The 19,954-nt window shown below is 35.8% G+C and overlaps 1 protein-coding gene across 4 annotated transcripts in view; it reads left to right on the top strand.

Moving 5' to 3' along the window:
* Positions 1–19,954, top strand: part of PAXIP1 (PAX interacting protein 1) — a 95,133-nt gene that overhangs the window by 26,275 nt on the left and 48,904 nt on the right. For all 4 annotated transcript variants that reach the window (XM_077150960.1, XM_077150934.1, XM_077150941.1 and 1 more), the window contains exon 5: positions 1,548–1,661. In XM_077150960.1, coding sequence (XP_077007075.1) covers positions 1,548–1,661 — 114 coding nt within the window. The remainder of the gene's footprint in view (positions 1–1,547; positions 1,662–19,954) is intronic.

Below are 19,954 nucleotides of genomic sequence, written 5' to 3'. Positions count from 1 at the left end.
TATTTACTGCAGTCAGTAAAATAAAAATATTTAACTAACATACTGCCGAATCTTGGTAATAAGGGCATCTCCACATTATGTTTTTTAATTTCATTTTTAATAAACATTTTTAAATGATTCATTAGATTAATTGACATCATCATATAATTAAATCTCAACTGTCCAAATGCTGCAGGATAGAATTGTTTTTGTGAAAGCTCTAATAAAGTAATAACCTTGTCCAATCTTCTGAAATGTAATGTTGACTTACTAAATTAAAATTAAAAAGATACAAAAGAATGATTTTTAAAAGGTGAGTTTATAAAGCTAGTGTGTTCTTAGTATTCATAGAATAGTACAGAATATATTATTGAAATATTTGTAAAATGAATGAGAGTAGGTGTAGAATGGTAGATTTTGACACACTGAATGATGGCATTTAAGAAATTAACATGTCATTTAATCTGTACTTTTAAAAACATTAACTTGAGACAAAGTGCAAGATTTTTCAACACTTGTAATCCTCAATTTTTAATACATATATCCAGAAAAAATTTACTTGATTATCTTAGAATTAGGAGTCACACCTTTATTTTTCTTAAATGCTTCTTTTGCCTTTCAGACTCTAAAACTTTATATTTTAGACATTATTATTAGCTTTTGTAGAGAAAGAAAAACTTCCTTAGAGAAGCAGTATACATCAATGAATGATGCATTTTGGTATTAAACCTGGGTTTAGACAAACCTGGGTTTAAAAGCCATCTTTTCCAATTATTAGCTGAAACTTTGAGTAAATTACTTAATCCCTCTGATTTTGTTTCCTTATCTTTAAAATGAAACTAATGTTTCCTATTTCTTGTAGTTGTAAGAATTAGGAATATATGTAAGGCACTTAGCACAGTTCCTGGCACATAGTAGGCAGGCAATAAATGGTAGCTGTTTTAATTATAATGAAAGTCTGTTTAACAAAATAAATTGTTTTATCTGTAGTCTTTATTTCATTACTATGCAAGCATAAAAATTATTCCTTTTATGCTTGTCTTATTTCTTTTTTTGTGTTAAATGATACTTACATTTCTCCCTTATCTTTCTTTTGATTTTGTCCATTTCATAGTTATATTTGTTCTCCATTAGTGATTAAGGAATTCTTTAAATATGATTTTGATACTGCTATTGTATTTAAACATTTTCAGAAATGACACATGGAAGCTGGAATGCTGTACTGGTTTTTTCTGCCTTTTTTTCTCTAATCATTTATTATAGACTGAAATAAATCTCCAGGCTTTGGAATATGAAAATAAGTAATTATTATTAATTTGGTGACAAAGCAATAAAATGATTTATAGCTATGAAACTCTGATAGGGATAAAGTTTTTCTTGTAATAAGTAAATAACTAAAAACTTATCTATTTTTCCCACCGAATACTCAGGTTAATTTCATTTAATAAGAGAAAAAGTAGATAAAGCACAGTAATGTCACTATGTATTCTAGTAATAAAGTAAAAAAAAGTACCAACATATCTAGATTAAAATGTATGATAAAAATTCTGTTTCTAATGTTCTTTTAGGTGTCATCTGAAGACCGAAGCACTCTGTGGGCTTTGGTTACATTTTATGGAGGTGATTGCCAGCTGAACCTCAATAAGAAGTGCACACATTTGATTGTTCCAGAACCAAAGGGTGTAAGTATTTCATATACATTCTCCTTTTTTATGTCATTTAAACATTTCCAGTAATCAGATGTCCTTTCTGAGCTTCTTTTTTTCTTTAACATTTTTTTGTTGTGAAATATAATACATATACAAAAAAGCAATACATTTCAAAGTATATTTTAACAAGTAGCTATAGGACAGATTTCAAAGTTTGGTATGGGTTACAGTTCCACAATTTTAGGTTTGTCCTTCTAGCTGCTCTAAGACTAAAAAGAAATACCAGTATAATCATCAGTGGTCATACTCATTTGTTAAATCCTAACTTCTCTATTCTAATTCCTTCTCCTTTGATCCTTCTTTGATGGATTATGCCCATTCTAACTTCTTTCATATTGAAAGGGAAGGTCGACAGTGGTGAGATAGGGGATGGAATTGGTTGATATTCATGGAGAGACTGGCACCTCTGGGTTTCAGGACTTATCTGGCCTAGGAACTCTGAAGGTTTTAGGTTTCTGAAAAGTAAGTTTCATAGGATCTCATCTAGACCCTTGGGTGTTGTTGGCTGGAGTTTGGCAAACACTGGCAGTTAGCAGTATCTAGCTGAAGCTTGCATAACAGTAGCCTCAGAGTAGCCTCTCAACTCTGTTTAGTCACTGATACTTTCTTTTCTCCCGTTTGGTCAGGAAGGCATTGTTGATCCCACAGTTCCAGGGCCAGCCTTCATCCCTGGAGTCATGGCCACGTTACCAGGGAGACTCATACCCTTGGATGACATGTCCCATGTAGTGGGGTGGAGAGGGGCGGGGGGCGGGTAATGATTTTACTTGGCTCAGAGAGAGAGAGAAGACGCATGTGAGCAGCAAAAGAGGTTCTCTGGAAGTAATTCTTGTATAATTATAGGTAGTCTTAGCCTCTCTGCTGCAGAAATAAGTTTCATAAGAGCAAGCCTCAGTAGGGCTTCACCTGCTAACTTGGGAATTCCTTTTCCCAGGTAGGAAAGTTTAATAGTTCCATATTTTTTTTCCAGTCCCACAAGGGACTTTGTCAATACATTTTATTTATCTGCCCACCATACTCTGGGATGTATCCAAATATTACATTAAGCTATACTGAATTAGAAGCCCTTGTTCCCATTCTGGCCTCCATGTGTTTGGGTTGTTTGAATGAACTATCCAGACAGATTGAGTTAGATTATGTGCTACAGAAAGTACAGGTTTTGGACAAAATAAAATTCTCCTCCTTTGGTCTCATTTAGTAAGTGAAGTTCTAAAACACAGACACTGTCATCCTTTACCCAGTATTCTGATTTACCTTAGTCCCAAACAGATCGGCTTTGTTCTTATCTCTAATTGGAGCCTGATCTCTTTTTTGGTTTCTTTAACAGTTGTTGTATATAGCAATACTGACTTTCAGAGCTGCAGAACACCAGCTTTGGGTCTTAGGTTTCACACAAAATATACAAAGTTCCAGGGAAATACCACTTTATACACATATAGCACAGCATTTGCTCTACTCTTAAATTAATTAGTAGTTTCCATTTGGAAAATCTGATTATGTTAACTATATTATTCATAGCCATCTTCATTCCATGAAGGATGTGAGATGTACGTTAATGATATTTGAGCCTAAAGTGACTTCAGATACAAAGAAATTTGGCTGTTTCTTGTGGGGAAAATGGGAACATCTTTGAAATCTTTAAAATCTAGTGAAACATCATTTTCATTTGTAAAAAAATGTATTTTTAGTCTCCTCAACTTTTTTAAAGGACCTTGTGCCTGGGTATAATTATTAACTTGCATTTGGTGAAGTTTTCAGTACATTTCATTCTTAATAATATCAGAACTAAATTTGTCTTGGTAAGAGCAGGATTCTTATGCTAAGCACTAGTGCAGCCATCCAGATTTTTTTTAAGTGTGGTCTCTGGATCATAACATCAGCATCATCAGACTTGTTAGAAAAGCAGATTGTCCAGCCCCACTCCAGATTTACTAAATCAGAACCTTGAAACCCAGCAATTTGATTTATCAAGGCCTCTAGGTGATCCTGATGCATACTGAAGTTCAAGAACCCCTGTTCTATGGAAATCTAATTTTTTTCTCCTGTGAGTACTTATTTGTGAAAATTAATTTACAACAGTATAATATATTTAAAATATAAGGTCTTAACTCATTCATTTTCCCACATATCAATTACTGCATTTCATTTAAAAAATTTTTCGATCTGAATCAACATTGTCATCATTTTATTTCATCTGAGTGCATTGAATCTTCAGAGTAGATGAAAACGTTTACTGTATATGGCAAAGGTAAAAGATTGAGTGTGGAAGGCTAATCCAAATCTTACCCATCTAATATCATTTCCATTTTATAAACACTTTCAAGCTAAGCAAAAGCAAGCCATAAATGTCAAATTGTGGTCTTATTCATCCTGCAATTTAATCTATGCAGTTCACCAAGCTAGTTTTCTGATAATAAAATAAATTTTGAGCCATTTGAGTTGGATTGCAACTTAACATGCAGCCACGCAAATCCAGAAAGAAACCTTTTCTGTAAAAGTTTATGATATGATTTTGCTTTTTTTATTTTTTAATTAAAAAAAAAAAAATAAAAACAAACACAAACATTCTTAACATATGATCATTCTGTTCTACATATATAGTTAGTAATTCACAATATCATCACATAGTTGGATATTCATCATCATCATCATTTCTTAGAACATTTACATCAATTCAGAAACAGGAATAAAAAGGCAACAGAAAAAAATTCATACGTACCATACCCCTTACCCCTTCCTTTCATTGATCACTAGCATTTCAATCTACTAAATTTATTTTAACATTTTTCCCCCTATTATTTTTCATGCTGTATATTTTACCTGTCTGTTGATAAGGTAGATAAAAGGAGCATTAAACACAAGGTTTTCACAATCACACTCACATTGTGAAAGCTGTATCATTATACAGTCATCTTCAAGAAGCATGGCTACTGGAACACACCTCTACATTTTCAGGCGTTGCCCTCCAGCCTCTCCATTTTTCTTTATTATTAATTTTTAAATTTTTAAAAAATACGTAACAACAAACAAATGCAAACATTCTTAACTTATGATCATTACATTCTACATATATAATCAGTAATTCACAATATCATCACATAGTTGCATATCATCATCATGATCATTTCTTAGAACATTTGCATGAATTCAAAAAAAAAATAAAAAGACAACAGAAAAAAATTTATACATACCATACCCCTTACCCCTCCCTTTCATGGATCACTAGCGTTTCAGTCTAAATTTATTTTAACATTTGTTCCCCCTATTATTTATTTTTATCTCATATGTTTTACTTGTCTGTTGATAAGGTAGATAAAAGGAGATTCAGACACAAGGTTTTCACAATCACACAGTCACACTGTGAAAGCTATATCATTATACAATCATCTTCAAGAAACATGGCTCCTGGAACACAGCTCTACATTTTCAGGCAGTTCCCTCCAGCCTCTCCATTACATCTTGACTAACAAGGTGATATTTATTTAATGCATAAGAATAACCTCCAGGATAACCTCTCAGCTCTGTTTGGAATCTCTCAGCCATTGACACTTTGTCTCATTTCCCTCTTCCCCCTTTTGGTCGAGAAGGTTTTCTCAGTCCCTTGATGCTAAGTCTCAGTTCATTCTAGGGTTTTTCTCAATCCCGTAATGCTGAGTCTCCGTTCATTCCAAGATCTCTGTCCCACATTGCCAGGAGGTCCACACCGCTGGGAGTCATGTCGCACATAGAGAGGGGTAGGGTGGTGAGACTGCTCATTGTGTTGGCTGGAGAGAGGGGCCACATCTGAGCAACAAAAGAGGCTCTCTTGGGGGTGACTCTTAGGCCTAAATTTTAAGTAGACTTGACCTATCCTTTGTGGGGTTAAGTTTCATATGAACAAACCCCAAGACTGGGGGCTCTGCCTATAGCTTTGGTTGTCTACACTGCTTGTGAGAATATCAAGAATTCAACTTGGGGAAGTTGAATTTCTCCCTGTTCTCACCACTCCCCGAAGGGGGCTTTGCAGATACTTTTCCACTCACTGATCGAATCACTGTGGGATTGATCGGGGCATCACTCTGGACAAACCAGCAAAATCTCATGTCCTACCTGAGATTCCAAGTGGCAAATGGCATTGAATCAAACTATCTACATAAGTTATATTAGGAAATGCACTTGTCAAAATATTAATTTTATAACAGATAAACATTTTTTGCTTTAGCCTCACACAGAAGGTGACATTTGAAAATATTAATTACCATCTATTTTCAACACCCTGCAATAATGACGTTTCTTTGTTCTTCCTCATGCAAAACCATTTTTAAAATTCTACCTTGTACATTTCACTGTTATTATACACTCTAGGCATTCCTAGATTATACCATCTCAATCTTTAACATCTCTCTTTCTTTCTGATTTCATTTATGTCTCCAGCCCTCCTCCCTCTATCATTCTCACATGAAGCTTCATTTAGGGTTTTAACATAATTATATTACAGTTAGGTAGTATTGTGCTGTCCATTTCTGAGTTTTTATATCCAGTCCTGTTGCACAGTCTGTATCCCTTCAGCTCCAATTACCCAATATCTTACCCTGTTTCTATCTCCTAATGGTCTCTGTTACAAACAAAATATTCCAAGTTTATTCACTAATGTCAGTTCATATCAATGAGACCATATAGTATTTGTCCTTTAGTTTTTGGCTGGACTCACTCAGCATAATGTTCTCAAGGTCCATCCATGTTGTTACATACTTCATAAGTTTATTCTGTCTTAAAGCTGCATAATATTCCATCGTATGTATACACCACAGTTTGTTTAGCCACACTTCTGTTGATGGACATTTTGGCTGTTTCCATCTCCTTGCAATTGAAATAATGCTGCTATAAACATTGGTGTGCAAATGTCCGTTTGTGTCTTTGCCCTTATGTCCTCTGACTAGATACCTAGCAATGGTATTGCTGGGTCATATGGCACTTCGATATTCAGCTTTTTTTTTTTTTTTTCTTTTTTTACATTTCAAAAAACAGACAACACATTTTTTGTATTAATTAAAAAAAATTAACTAACACAACATTCAGAAATCATTTCATTCTACATATGCAATCAGTAATTCTTAGTATCATCACATAGATGTATGATCATCATTTCTTAGTACATTTGCATCGATTTAGAAAAAGAAATAGCAAGACAACAGAAAAAGAAATAAAATGATAATATAGAGAAAAAAATTAAAATAAAAAATACAAAAAATATATGTAAAAACAAACAAAAAAAAACTATAGCTCAGATGCAGCTTCATTCAGTGTTTTAACATAATTACATTACAATTAGGTAGTATTGTGCTGTCCGTTTTTGAGTTTTTGTATCTAGTCCTGTTGCACAGTCTGTATCCCTTCAGCTCCAATTACCTATTCTCTTACCCTGTTTCTAACTTCTGATGGTCTCTGTTATCAATGACATATTCCAAGTTCATTCTCTAATGTCGGTTCACATCAGTGGGACCATACAGTATTTGTCCTTTAGTTTTTGGCTAGTCTCACTCAGCGTAATGTTCTCTAGGTCCATCCATGTTATTACATGCTTCATAAGTTTATTCTGTCTTAAAGCTGCATAATATTCCATCATATGTATATAACACAGTTTGTTTAGCCGCTCGTCTGTTGATGGACATTTTGGCTGTTTTCATCTCTTTGCAATTGTAAATAATGCTGCTATAAACATTGGTGTGCAAATGTCTGTTTGTGTCTTTGCCCTTAAGTCCTTTGAGTAGATACCTAGCAATGATATTGCTGGGTCGTATGGCAATTCTATATTCAGTTTTTTGAGGAACCGCCAAACTGCCTTCCACAGTGGTTGCACCATTTGACATTCCCACCAACAGTGGATAAGTGTGCCTCTTTCTCCGCATCCTCTCCAGCACTTGTCATTTTCTGTTTTGTTGGTAATGGCCATTCTGGTGGGTGTGAGATGATATCTCATTGTGGTTTTGATTTGCATTTCTCTAATGGCCAGGGATGTTGAGCATCTCTTCACGTGCCTTTTGGCCATTTGTATTTCCTTTTCTGAGAGTCGTCTTTTCAAGTCTTTTTCCCATTTTGTAATTGGATTGGCTGTCTTTTTGTTGTTGAGTTGAACAATCTCTTTATAAATTCTGGATACTAGACCTTTATCTGATATGTCATTTCCAAATATTGTCTCCCATTGTGTAGGCTGTCTTTTTACTTTCTTGATGAAGTTCTTTGATGCACAAAAGTGTTTAATTTTGAGGAGTTCCCATTTCTTTCTTTCTTTCTTCAGTGCTCTTGCTTTAGGTGTAAGGTCCATAAAACCACCTCCAATTGTAAGATTTATAAGATATTTCCCTACATTTTCCTCTGTTTTATGGTCTTAGACCTGATGTTTAGATCTTTGATCCATTTTGAGTTAACTTTTGTATAGGGTGTGAGATATGGGTCCTCTTTCATTCTTTTGCATATGGATATACAGTTCTCTAGGCACCATTTATTGAAGAGACTGTTCTGTCCCAGGTGAGTTGGCTTGACTGCCTTATCAAAGATCAAATGTCCATAGATGAGAGGGTCTATATCTGAATACTCTATTCGATTCCATTGGTCAATATATCTATCTTTATGCCAGTACCATGCTGTTTTGACCACTGTAACTTCATAATATGCCTTAAAGTCACACAGCGTTTGACCTCCAGCTTCATTTTTTTTCCTCAAGATACTTTTAGCAATTCGGGGCACCCTGCCCTTCCAGATAAGTTTGCTTATTGGTTTTTCTATTTCTGCAAAGTAAGTTGTTGGGATTTTGATTGGTATTGCGTTGAATCTGTAAATCAATTTAGGTAGAATTGACATCTTAACTATATTTAGTCTTGCAATCCATGAACACAGTATGCCCTTCCATCTATTTAGGTCTTCTCTGATTTCTTGTAACAGTTTCTTGTAGTTTTCTTTGTATAGGTCTTTTGTCTCTTTAGTTAAATTTATTCCTAAGTATTTTATTCTTTTAGTTGCAATTGTAAATGGAATTTGTTTCTTGATTTCCCCCTCAGATTGCTCATTGCTAGTGTATAGAAACACTATAGATTTTTGAATGTTGGTCTTGTACCCTCCCACTTTACTGTACTCATTTATTAGCTCTAGTAGTTTTGCTGTGGATTTTTCAGGGTTTTTGACATATAGTATCATATCATCTGCAAACAGTGATAGTTTTACTTCTTCCTTTCCAATTTTGATGCCTTGTATTTCTTTTTCTTGTCTAATTGCGCTGGCTAGAACTTCCAACACAATGTTGAATAACAGTGGTGATAGTGGACATCCTTGTCTTGTTCCTGATCTTAGGGGGAAAGTTTTCAGTTTTTCCCCATTAAGGACGATATTAGCTGTGGGTTTTTCACATATTCCCTTTATCATTTTAAGGAATTTCCCTTGTATTCCTATCCTTTGAAGTGTTTTCAATAGGAAAGGTTGTTGAATTTTGTCAAATGCCTTCTCTGCATCAATCGAGATGATCATGTGATTTTTCTGCTTTGATTTGTTGATATGATGTATTACATTAATTGATTTTCTTAGGTTGGACCATCCTTGCATACCTGGGATGAATCCTACTTGGTCATGATGTATAATTCTTTTAATGTGTTGCTGGATTCGATTTGCTAGAATTTTGTTGAGGAGTTTTGCATCTATATTCATTAGAGAGATTGGTGTGTAGTTTTCTTTTTTAGTAATATCTTTGCCTGGTTTTGGTATGAGGGTGATGTTGGCTTCATAGAATGAATTAGGTAGCTTTCCCTCCTTTTCAATTTTTTTGAAGAGTTTGAGCAGGATTGGTATTAATTCTTTCTTGAATGTTTGTAGAATTCACATGTGATGCCATCTGGTCCTGGGCTTTTCTTTTTGGGGAGCTTCTCAATGACTGATTCAGTTTCTTGACTTGTTATTGATTTGTTGACGTCGTTTGTTTGTTCTCGAGTTAAAGTTGGTTTTTCATGCCTTTCTAGAAAGTTGTCCATTTCATCTACATTGTTGAGTTGATCAGCATAAAGTTGTTCTTAGTATCCTCTCATTGCTTCCTTTATTTCTGTGGGGTCAGTGGTTATGTCTTCTCTTTCATTTCTGATTTTATTTATTTGCATCCTCTCTTCTTTTTGTCAGTATTGCTAAGGGTCCATCAATCTTACTGATTTTCTCATAGAACCAACTTCTGATTTTGTTGGTTTTTTCAATTGTTTTCATGTTCTCAATTTCATTTATTTCTGCTCTAATCTTCATTATTTCTTTTCTTTTGTTTGTTTTGTGGTTAGTTTGCTGTACTTTCTCTAGTTTTTCCAAGTGGACAGTTAATTCCTCGAATTTTGCCCATTTTTTTTTTAATTTTTTATTAATTAGATACAAGTTACCGGAAAGAAACACATTCTTAGTGTATGCTCCTTCCGTTCGACATATATAATCAGTAATTCACAGTATCATCACATAGTTGCATATTCATCATCATGATCATTTCTTAGAACATTTGCATCAATTCAGAAAAAGAAATAAAAAGACAACAGAAAAGTAAAACCAAAACAGAAAAAAACCAAGATTTTACATACCATACCCCTTACCTCTCCCTTTCATAGATCACTAACATTTCAAACTAAATTTATTTTAACATTTGTTCCCCAGGTATTATTTATCTTTATTCAATATGTTCTACTCGTCTGTTGACAAGGTAGATAAAAGGAGCATCAGACACAAGGTTTTCACAATCACACAGTCACATTGTGAAAGCTATATCATTATACAATCATCATCAAAAAACATGGATACTGGAACACAGCTCTACTTTTTCAGGCAGTTCCCTCCAGCCTCTCCATTACATCTTGACTAACAAGGTGATATCTACTTAATACGTAAGAATAACCTCCAGGATAACCTCTCGACTCTGTATGGAATCTCTCAGCCAATGACACTGTCTATTTCACTCTTCCCCCTTTTGGTCGAGAAGGTTTTCTCAGTCCCTTGATGCTAGGTCTCAGCTCATTCTAGAGTTTTTCTCAATCCCTTGATGCTGAGTCTCAGCTCATTCTGGGATTTCTGTCCCACGTTGCCAGGAAGGTCCACACCCCTGGGAGTCATGTCCCACATAGACGGGGGAGGGTGGTGAGTTTGCTTGTTGTGTTGGCTGGAGAGAAAGGCCATATCTGAGCAACAAAAGAGGTTCTCTTGGGGTGACTCTTAGGCCTAATTTTAAGTAGGCTTGACCTATCCTTTGTGAGGCTAAGTTCCATATGAACAAACCCCAAGACTGGGGGCTCAGCCTAAAGCTTTGGTTGTCCACACTGCTTGTGAGAATATCAAGAATTCAACTTGGGGAGGTTGAATTTTCCCCCATTTCACCATTCCCCGAAGGGGACTTTGTAAATACTTTTCCACTCACTGATCAAATCACTCTGGGATTCATTGGGTCATCACTCTGGACAAACCAACAATATCTCATACCCTACGCAAGGTTCCATATACTTATGTTTTTCAACCAACTATCTGCATGTTATATTAGGAAATGCACTAGTCAGAATATAAATTTTGTACCAAATAAACATTTTTTGCTTTAGTCTCACATATAGGTTGAAAATTAAAATATTAATTGCCATCTATTTTCAGCACCCTGAAGTAATGACATTCCTTTATTCTTCCTCATGTAAAAACATTTTTTAAATTTGTACATTTAGTCACCATCATTATACACTCCACACATTCCTAGATTATACCATCTCAGTTTTTATCATCTGTCTTTCTTTGTGATTACATTTATGCCCCCAACCCTCCTCCCTCTATCATTCTCACACGCAGCTTCATTTAGGGTTTTAACATAGTTGTATGCAGTTAGGTCGTATTGTGCTGTCCATTTCTGAGTTTTTATATTCAGTCCTGTTGCACAGTCTGTATCCCTTCAGCTCCAATTAACCAATATCTTACCCTGTTTCTTTCTCCTGATGGTCTCTGTTACCAATGAAATATTCCAAGTTCATTCACTAATGTCAGTTCATATCAGTGAGACCATACAGTATTTGCCCTTTTGTTTTTGGCTAATCACACTCAACATAATGTCCTTAAGGTCCATCCATGTTGTTACATACTTCATAGCTTCATTCTGTTTTACAGCTGCATAATATTCCATCATATGTATATGCCACAGTTTGTTTAGCCACTCTTCTGTTGATGGACATTTTGGCTATTTCCATCTCTTGGTAATTATAAATAATGGTGCTATAAACATTGTTGTCTAAATGTCCATTTGTGTCCTTGCCCTCATGTCCTTTGAGTAGAGTCAGCATATAGATGGGTCCTGTTTTTAAATCTATTCTGCCAGTGTATATCTTTTGATTGGGGAGTTTAATCTGTTAACATTTAGTGTTTTACTGCATGGGTAGTACTTTCTTCTACTATTTTGCCTTCTGCATTTTATATGCCATATCTAATTTTCCATCTTTTTACCTTTACTCATAGTCTTCCTTTCTACACTCTTCTCCACACATCTCTTTTCTGCCTTTTTGTATCTGTCTGTAGTGTTCACTTTAGTAATTTCTTGCAGAACTGGTCTCTTGGTCACAGCTTCTCTCAGTGAATTTTTGTCTGAAAATGTTTTAATTTCTCCCTCATTTTTGAAGGACAGTTTTGCTGGATATAGAATTCTTGGTTGACAGTTTTTCTCTTTTAATAATTTAAATATATCATCCCACTGTCTTCTCGCCTCCATGGTTTCTGCTGAGAGATCTATGCATAGTCTTATTGGCTGTCCCTTGTATGTGATGGGTTGCTTCTCTCTTGCTGCTTTCAAGATTCTCTCTTTCTCTTTGACATCTGACACTCTGATTAGTAAGTGTCTTGGAGTATGTCTATTTGGATTTATTCTGTTTGGGGTATGCTGTCCTTCTTGGATCTGTAATTTTAACTCTTTCATAAGAGTTGGGAAATTTTCAATGATAATTTCCTCCATTAGTTTTTCTCCTCCTTTTCCCTTCTCTTCTCCTTCTGGGACACCCACAACACGTATATTTGCACGCTTCATATTGTCTTTCAATTCCCTGAGTCCCTGTTCATATTCTCCATTTTTTTCCTTATATTTCCTTTTCCTTGCTGGATTTCAGATGTTCCGTACTCCAGTTCACTAATCCTATGTTCTGCCTCTCAAAATCTACCATTGTAAGTTTCCATTGTTTTTTTCATCTCTTCTGCTGTTCCTTTTATTTCCGTAAGTTCCGTGATTTGTTTTTTTTAGACTTTTCGATTTCTTCTTTTTTGTTCGTTCCTTGCCTTCTTTATATCCTCCCTCAATTCACTGATTTGGTTTTTGATGAGGTTTTCCATGTCTGTTCATATATGCTGTATTAATTGTTTCAACTCCTGTATCTCATTTGAATTGTTGGTTTGTTCCTTTGACTGGGCCATATCTTCAATTTTCCTAGTGTGATTTGTTAATTTTTGCTGGTGTCTAGGCATTTAATTACTTTAATTAGTTTATTCTGGAGATTGCTTGTACTTCTTTTACCTAGGGTTTTCTTGCTAGATGAATTTGTTGTCTATCTGTTCTTTGACATTCAGTACAGTTTTATCTGGACCTCTAGCTTAAGTTTTGTTTAATAGAGTAGATTTTTCAGTTCTTGTTTTCTTGTTTATTGCCCTGCTTGTATGGTGCCTTTTCCCCCCACACTGCCGAGGGTCTACTTAGGTATTATAGACCCCAGCCGGATTTTCCCAGACCAAACCTGCCTCCTGTCAGGAGGAAGAAGTCACCTGCATCCGTTTTCCCTGTGGGTGAGACCCAGCAGGTTGAAAGACTTTCCTGTGAAGTCTCTGGGCTCTGTTTTTCTTATCCTACCCAGTGTGTGGCATTTGTCTGCCTGCAGGTCCCACCATCATAAGATGATGCGGCACCTTTAACTCTTGCAGACTTTCCCTGCTGGGTGTGTGGTGGAGATAGAGGAAAGGTTTTAGGCTTGCTTTAATGGCTTCAAATTACCAAACCCTGGTGTCTGAATTCCTTGAGGGAGGAATTCCACCTGAGTTGAGCCTCACCTGGGGAAACCACAGGCTCCAGACACTAGCCTTAGTTGAGCTTGTTTCTGTCTATGCCTGGGGCAGTTCCAGCCTGGTAAGCTCTGCTGCTGTATCCAGAGGCAGTGAAGCCTTTTTAGAAATATAACCAGAAAAACCTCTGTTTCCTTCTTTTTTCTTTTTCCGTCAGCCCTGCCCCCTTGGCGCCGGGGCAAAAATGAGCGACCTCTGCCTTGACCAGGTTCACCTAAGCTGGGGGCCTATTTTTAGTAGTCAGAATTTGTTAATTAATTCCACAATTGGTGTTTGGTTGGGCTCAGCCCCTGCTGCTGGTAAAGCCTCTTTCCTTTCCCCTCTTGGAAGCAGCTTGTGGGGGAGGGGTGCCTGTCGCCTCTTGGGGAACTCACGGTTCTGGGGGTGCTCACAGCTGGTCCAGCTGATCCAGACTGGGGTATGCTGTGTGTCTGGTCACTGACGTGGCCCCAGGAGCTGTTCTGTACTGTTTCTGGTTAATTAGTAGTTGTTCTGGAGGACGAGCTAAAATGCGCCCATTGTTGAGCTGCCATCTTGGCCCCTTAATCCACCATCTTCCTGCCTTTTCTTTTTCGATATAGGCATTTAGGACAGTAAATTTCCCTCTTATCACTGCCTTTGCTGCATCCCATAAATTGTGATATGTTGTGTTTTCATTTTCATTTACCCCGAGATATTTACTGATTTCTCTTATAATTTCTTCCTTGACCCACTGGTTGTTTAAGAGTGTCTTGTTGAGCCTCCATATGTGTGTGAATTTTCTGGCACTCTGCCTATTGATTTCCAACTTCATTCCTTTATAATCTGAGAAAGTGTTTTGTATGATTTCAATCTTTTAAAATTTATTGGGACTTGCTTTGTGACCCAGAATATTGTCTGTCCTTGAGAATGATCCATAAGCACTTGAGAAAAAGGTATATCCTGCTCTTGTGGTGTGTAATGTTCTATAAATATCTGTTAAGTCAAGTCATTTATTGTATTATTCAACTTCTCTGTTTCTTTGTTGATCCTCTGTCTGGATGTTCTGTCCATTGATGCGAGTGGGGAATTGAAGTCTCCAACTATTATGGTAGATGTGTCTATTTCTCTTTTCAGTGTTTGCCTCGTGTATTTTGGGGCATTCTGGCTTGGTGCATAAATATTTATGATTGCTATGTGTTCTTGTTGAATTATTCCTTTTATTAATACATAGTGTCCTTCTTAGTCTCTTTTAACTGTTTTACATTTGAAGTCTAATTTGTTGGATATTAGTACAGCTACTCCTGCTCTTTTCTGATTGTTATTTGCATGAAATATCTTTCCCAACCTTTCATTTTATCCTTGGGTCTAAGATGTGTTTCCTGTAGACAGCATATAGATGGGTCCTGCTTTTTAATCCATTCTGCCAGTCTTTGTCTCTTGAATGGGGAGTTTAATTCATTAATATTTGGTGTTATTACTATATGGGTAGTACCTTCTACCATTTTGCCTTTGGGTTTTATATGTCATATCTAATTTTTTTTTCTCTTTGTATCTTTACTGATAGTCTTCATTTCTACAGTATTCTCCACATCCCTTCCTCCTGTCTTTTTGCATGTGCCTCTAGTGTTCCCTTTAGTATTTCTTGCAGAGCCAGTCTCTTCGTCACAAATTCTCAGTGATTTTTTGTCTGAAAATATTTTAATTTCCCCCTCATTTATGAAAGGCAGTTTTGCTGGATATAGAATCCTTGGTTGGCAGTTGTTTTTTTTAGTAATTTAAATATATCATCCCACTGTCTTCTTGTCTCCATGTTTTCTGCTCAGAAATCTATGCATAGTCTTATTGGGCTTCCCTTGTATGTGATGGATTGCTTTTCTCTTGCTTCTTTCAAGAATCCCTTTCTTTGACCTCTGGCATTCTGATTAGTAAGTGTCTTCAAGTACATCTATTTGGATCTTTTCTCTTTGGGGTATGCTACACTTATTGAATCTGTCATTTTAAGTCGTTCCTAAGAGTTGGGAAATTTTCAGTGATAATTTCCTCCATTAGTTTTTCTCCTCCTTTTCCCTTCTCTTCTTTTAGGACACCCACAACACGTATATTTGTGCACTTCATGTTGTCATTCAGTTCCCTGAGTCCCTGCTCATATTTTTCCATTCTTTTCCCTATATTTTCTCTTGTGATTTCAGATATTCCATCCTCCAGTTCACTAATCCTATCTTCTGTCTCTTGAAATCTGACATTGTAGGTTTCCATTGTTTTTTTCGTCTCTTCTACTGTGTCTTTCATTCCAAGTTCTGTGATTTGTTTTTTCAGACTTTTGATTACTTCTTTTCGGTCAGTCCTTAACTTCTTTATATCCTCCCTCAGTTCATTGATTTGATTTTTGATGAGGTTTTCCATGTCTGTTCGAATATTCTGAATTAATTGTTTCAATTCCTGTATCTCATTTTAATTGTTGGTTTGTTCCTTCGACTGGGCCATATCTTCAATTTTCCTAGTGTGAGTTGTTATTTTTTGCTGGTATCTAGGCATTTAATTACCTTAAGTAGTTTATTCTGGAGCTTGTTTTCACTTCTTTTATGTAGAATTTTCTTGCTGGATGACTTTGTTATCCATCTATTCTTTGACATTCAGTTCAACTTATTCTGGACCACTTAGCTCAGGTTTTGTTTAACAGAGCAGAATGTTCAGTTCTTGTTTTTTTTGTTTCTTGCCATGCCTGTATGTGCCTTTTCCCCCCCACCCTTAGAAGCATCTCCTTAGGTATTATAGACCTCAGCCAGATTTTCCAAGACTAAACTGGCCTCCTGTCAGAATGAAAGAGTCACCTGCGTCAGTTTTCCCTGAGGGTGAGACCCAGCAGGTTGAAAGACTTTACTTTGACTTCTCTGGACTCTGTTTCTCATATCCTGCACAGTATGTGGTACTAGTCTGCCTGCGGGTCCCACCAGCATAAGGTGATATGGTACCTTTAACTTCAGCAGGCTCTCCCTGATGGTGGCATGGTGGAGACAGAGGAGAGGTTGTAGGCTGGTTTTAATGGCTTCAAATTACCAAGCCCTGGTGTCTGAATTCCTTGAGGGAGGCAATCCAACTGAGCTGGGCCCCACCCCTCTGCTGGGGAAGGCACAGCCTCCAGATAAGTTCTCAGACAAGCTTGTTTCTACCTATGCCTGGGGCAGTTGCAGCCTGAGAAGCCCTGCCGCTGTATCCAAAAAGGCAGTTAAGCCTTTGTAGAAACACAGCCACAAAAACGAAAGAGAAAAATCCTTCTCCGAGCAGGAACCCTGTTCCTTAGGTTTGCCAATCAAGATCATAAGTTGGTATGTTGCTTTGTGTGCCTTCAGATCCTATATGCTGTCTTCTTTCCTTCAGGACCCAGACCCTTTCAAGCATTATGTGCTATCTGGTCCAAAAAATCTCTGTTTCCTTCTTTTTTTTCTTTTCTTTTTTCTTTTTACGTCAGCCCTGCCCCCTTGGCACCAAAGCAAAAATCAGCAACCTCCGCTTTGACAAGGTTCAGCCAAGCTGGCAGCCTGTTTTTAGTAGTCACGATTTGTGAATTAATTCCACAATTGGAGCTCAGTTGTGCTCAGCCCCTGCTGCTGGTCAAGTCCCTTTCCTTTCCCCTCTGGGAAGCAACCTGTGGGGGAGGGGCGCCAGCTGCTACAGTTTGTTGCACTCATGGTTCTGGGGAGTTCGCAACCAGTGTCAGCTGGTCCAAACTGGGTACGCTGTGTCCGGTCACTGATGTCCCCCAGAAGTTGTTCTGTGCTGTTCCTGGCTATTTAGTAGCTGTTCTGGAGAAAGAACTAAATCCCACACCTTGCTAAGCCACCATCTTGGCCAAGCCTGGCTCTATGATATGATTTTTAAGTAAAAGTTTGCATTTTGCAGTACATTTTTGCAAAACAGTGTAAAAGATGAATAGTATGCTTTGGTTAAATTAGTGTAAAGGTTCTTTTTTATATCAATATTGATTTTATGACTAAAAAGTAAATCCTTTGATTTAGGTAGGTAGTTAGAAGAATAATTGAAATCTTTGTAACTTTCGTAACTGAATGAATTATTTTAAAGAGTCAGAATTATAATTGAGGCAATATATGAATAGAGTGGGCTTGCTAAACTGTTCTGACTTTTTAATTCTGAAGCCTTAATTTTAAGGTTTTTTTTCCCTCCTCAAAATGTTTTGTTTGTAAATCCTTTTAACTCTTAGGATTTCAGGATATAATATGTGTTTTAAAACTTTTACTGACTTTAGATTAAACTTTTGAATCTGTAGTTAAAAATGGAATATTTTTTAAAGTTTTATTTGGAGTAAAACTATCTCCAAGTCAATAATACATATGTGTATTTATGTGTGTATACAGTATTTAAATGGTTAAGAATATATAATGAACTAGTATGATATTTACCTATGTAAAATATATTTAATAAAACCATCATAAAATATAATATATATAAACATGTGTTTATATATTAGAATCATCATGAATATTGATAGCTGATTTAAAGACTATATTTTTGTAATGATGGCATAAAGATTATAAATGGTATTTGCCCTCAGTGACATGATTTTCCAAACAACTAAAAATCAAGTAAATTTTTGAGCAAAGCAAAAATATCTCTTTTTGGGCAGCTCCTTTTTGGGCACTTCCTTCCCTGGAAAATTGGTGTATATACCACCAGATATTTATCTACATAAATTTATATCTAGTGGTACATTGGGATGTTATATATGGGATAATTCTTCAATTGTGTAGGATTGTGTGGGACATTCTAGTACTTTGCATTCCTGGCATCCCCTCACCCATCAGTTTTTGTGACAAATGAAACAAAAACAATGTCTTTACAAAAGTCTAAAACGCTTATAGGTAGTGATGATAGCCTCAGTTTAGAATCACTAAGTTAAATAATTTTGAACAAGATCACTGAACTAAAACAATAGAGTTGTAATTTGTACCCAGTTCTGTCTGCCATCTGCATCTAAGATGATATTGTCACGTTACTTTTGAGATATTTTATAAGTAGGTCATTATAGTCCATATAGCCTCCTTGAGTTCAGTTTCTAGATTGGGAACTATCTGATCTGGCATAGTCATTGATAAAAATGAAATGTTCTTAAATTAATGTAGATTATGTTTATTCATTGTGTTCTTGATTTACAGTTATATCTTTGGGTTATATAATTAAGTAATCACAATATTTGAGATTAAAGCCCTTTTAAGAGTTTGATGTTTAGTCAGTCCTTCATGTTGTTATATTTCAGAGCTACTTAAGTCTATTCAGCATAAAATTTTAAATCTAATAATGAATTTAAAGAGTTTTCAATTGATAAATTTTGTTAGCACTAAAAAAATACTAGCTGACTACACACAAAAATAAATGGCATCTCTTTAAAATAAATTCATGTTTTTGCATTTTTTTTGTGAGTGGATAGTGAAAATATATAAATATCACAATGAAGCCATCTTTTACAGTCTTGAATATGCATAAAAACTTAATTTAAATTGTAAAGAATGGAGGAACGTATACCTTAAAACCAACAGAAACAATATATAATTTTTTCTTATTGGAAATGTGGGCTGATGTAGCATTTGTAGATTTCTGAATGTGGCTGATTTCAAGCTGCCAACTGATGTCATTGTATGTCCCTAGAAATTGGAAAGAGATGCCACAGTCAGGCATTTCCAGCTCACTCTGGTTATGGCCCTGACCTTCTAAGGGGTTACATGTAGATTTTACTTACCTTTGTTGACTTTAAGGTCCATGACATTTATTGTGAGGATTCAAGAATTATATTTAGGGGGTAAATTAGCTCAAACAGAATCATTTAAAAGTTGCTTTGCTCTTAAGTCAGCTTTGTTTAAAGCATTTTGTGAAAAGTGAGAGAAAACTTGAGTGAAATATGAGAAGGCAGTTTGCTTAATTTCATTTAGATTTGCAATAGGCTATCTTCAACTCATTCCTGAAATGGAAATGCCATCACCCTAAACAAATATTAGGAACTCAAGAGTCTATAACAGTGGATCCCAATATCTTTAAATATGAAATCCTTTTTATAATATCAGAAATATTCAGCATCTCTTCTTCATGGCAGTAGTTTTAGTTTTGGTATTTGTTGAGAGAATTAAAAAAACATATTTTATGATTTCAGCAAACACCTTCCTAACCTTGGAAAAATATATATAAATATTATATTGTATATAATATGTGTTATTTGGGCATATTGTATATTTAGATTATAT

Source organism: Tamandua tetradactyla, chromosome 1 (assembly GCF_023851605.1).
Source record: "Tamandua tetradactyla isolate mTamTet1 chromosome 1, mTamTet1.pri, whole genome shotgun sequence".
Classification (NCBI taxonomy): Eukaryota; Metazoa; Chordata; class Mammalia; order Pilosa; family Myrmecophagidae; genus Tamandua; species Tamandua tetradactyla.
The sequence above is the reverse complement of the archived record's forward strand: the minus strand, read 5'-3'. Positions and strand labels throughout refer to the sequence as shown.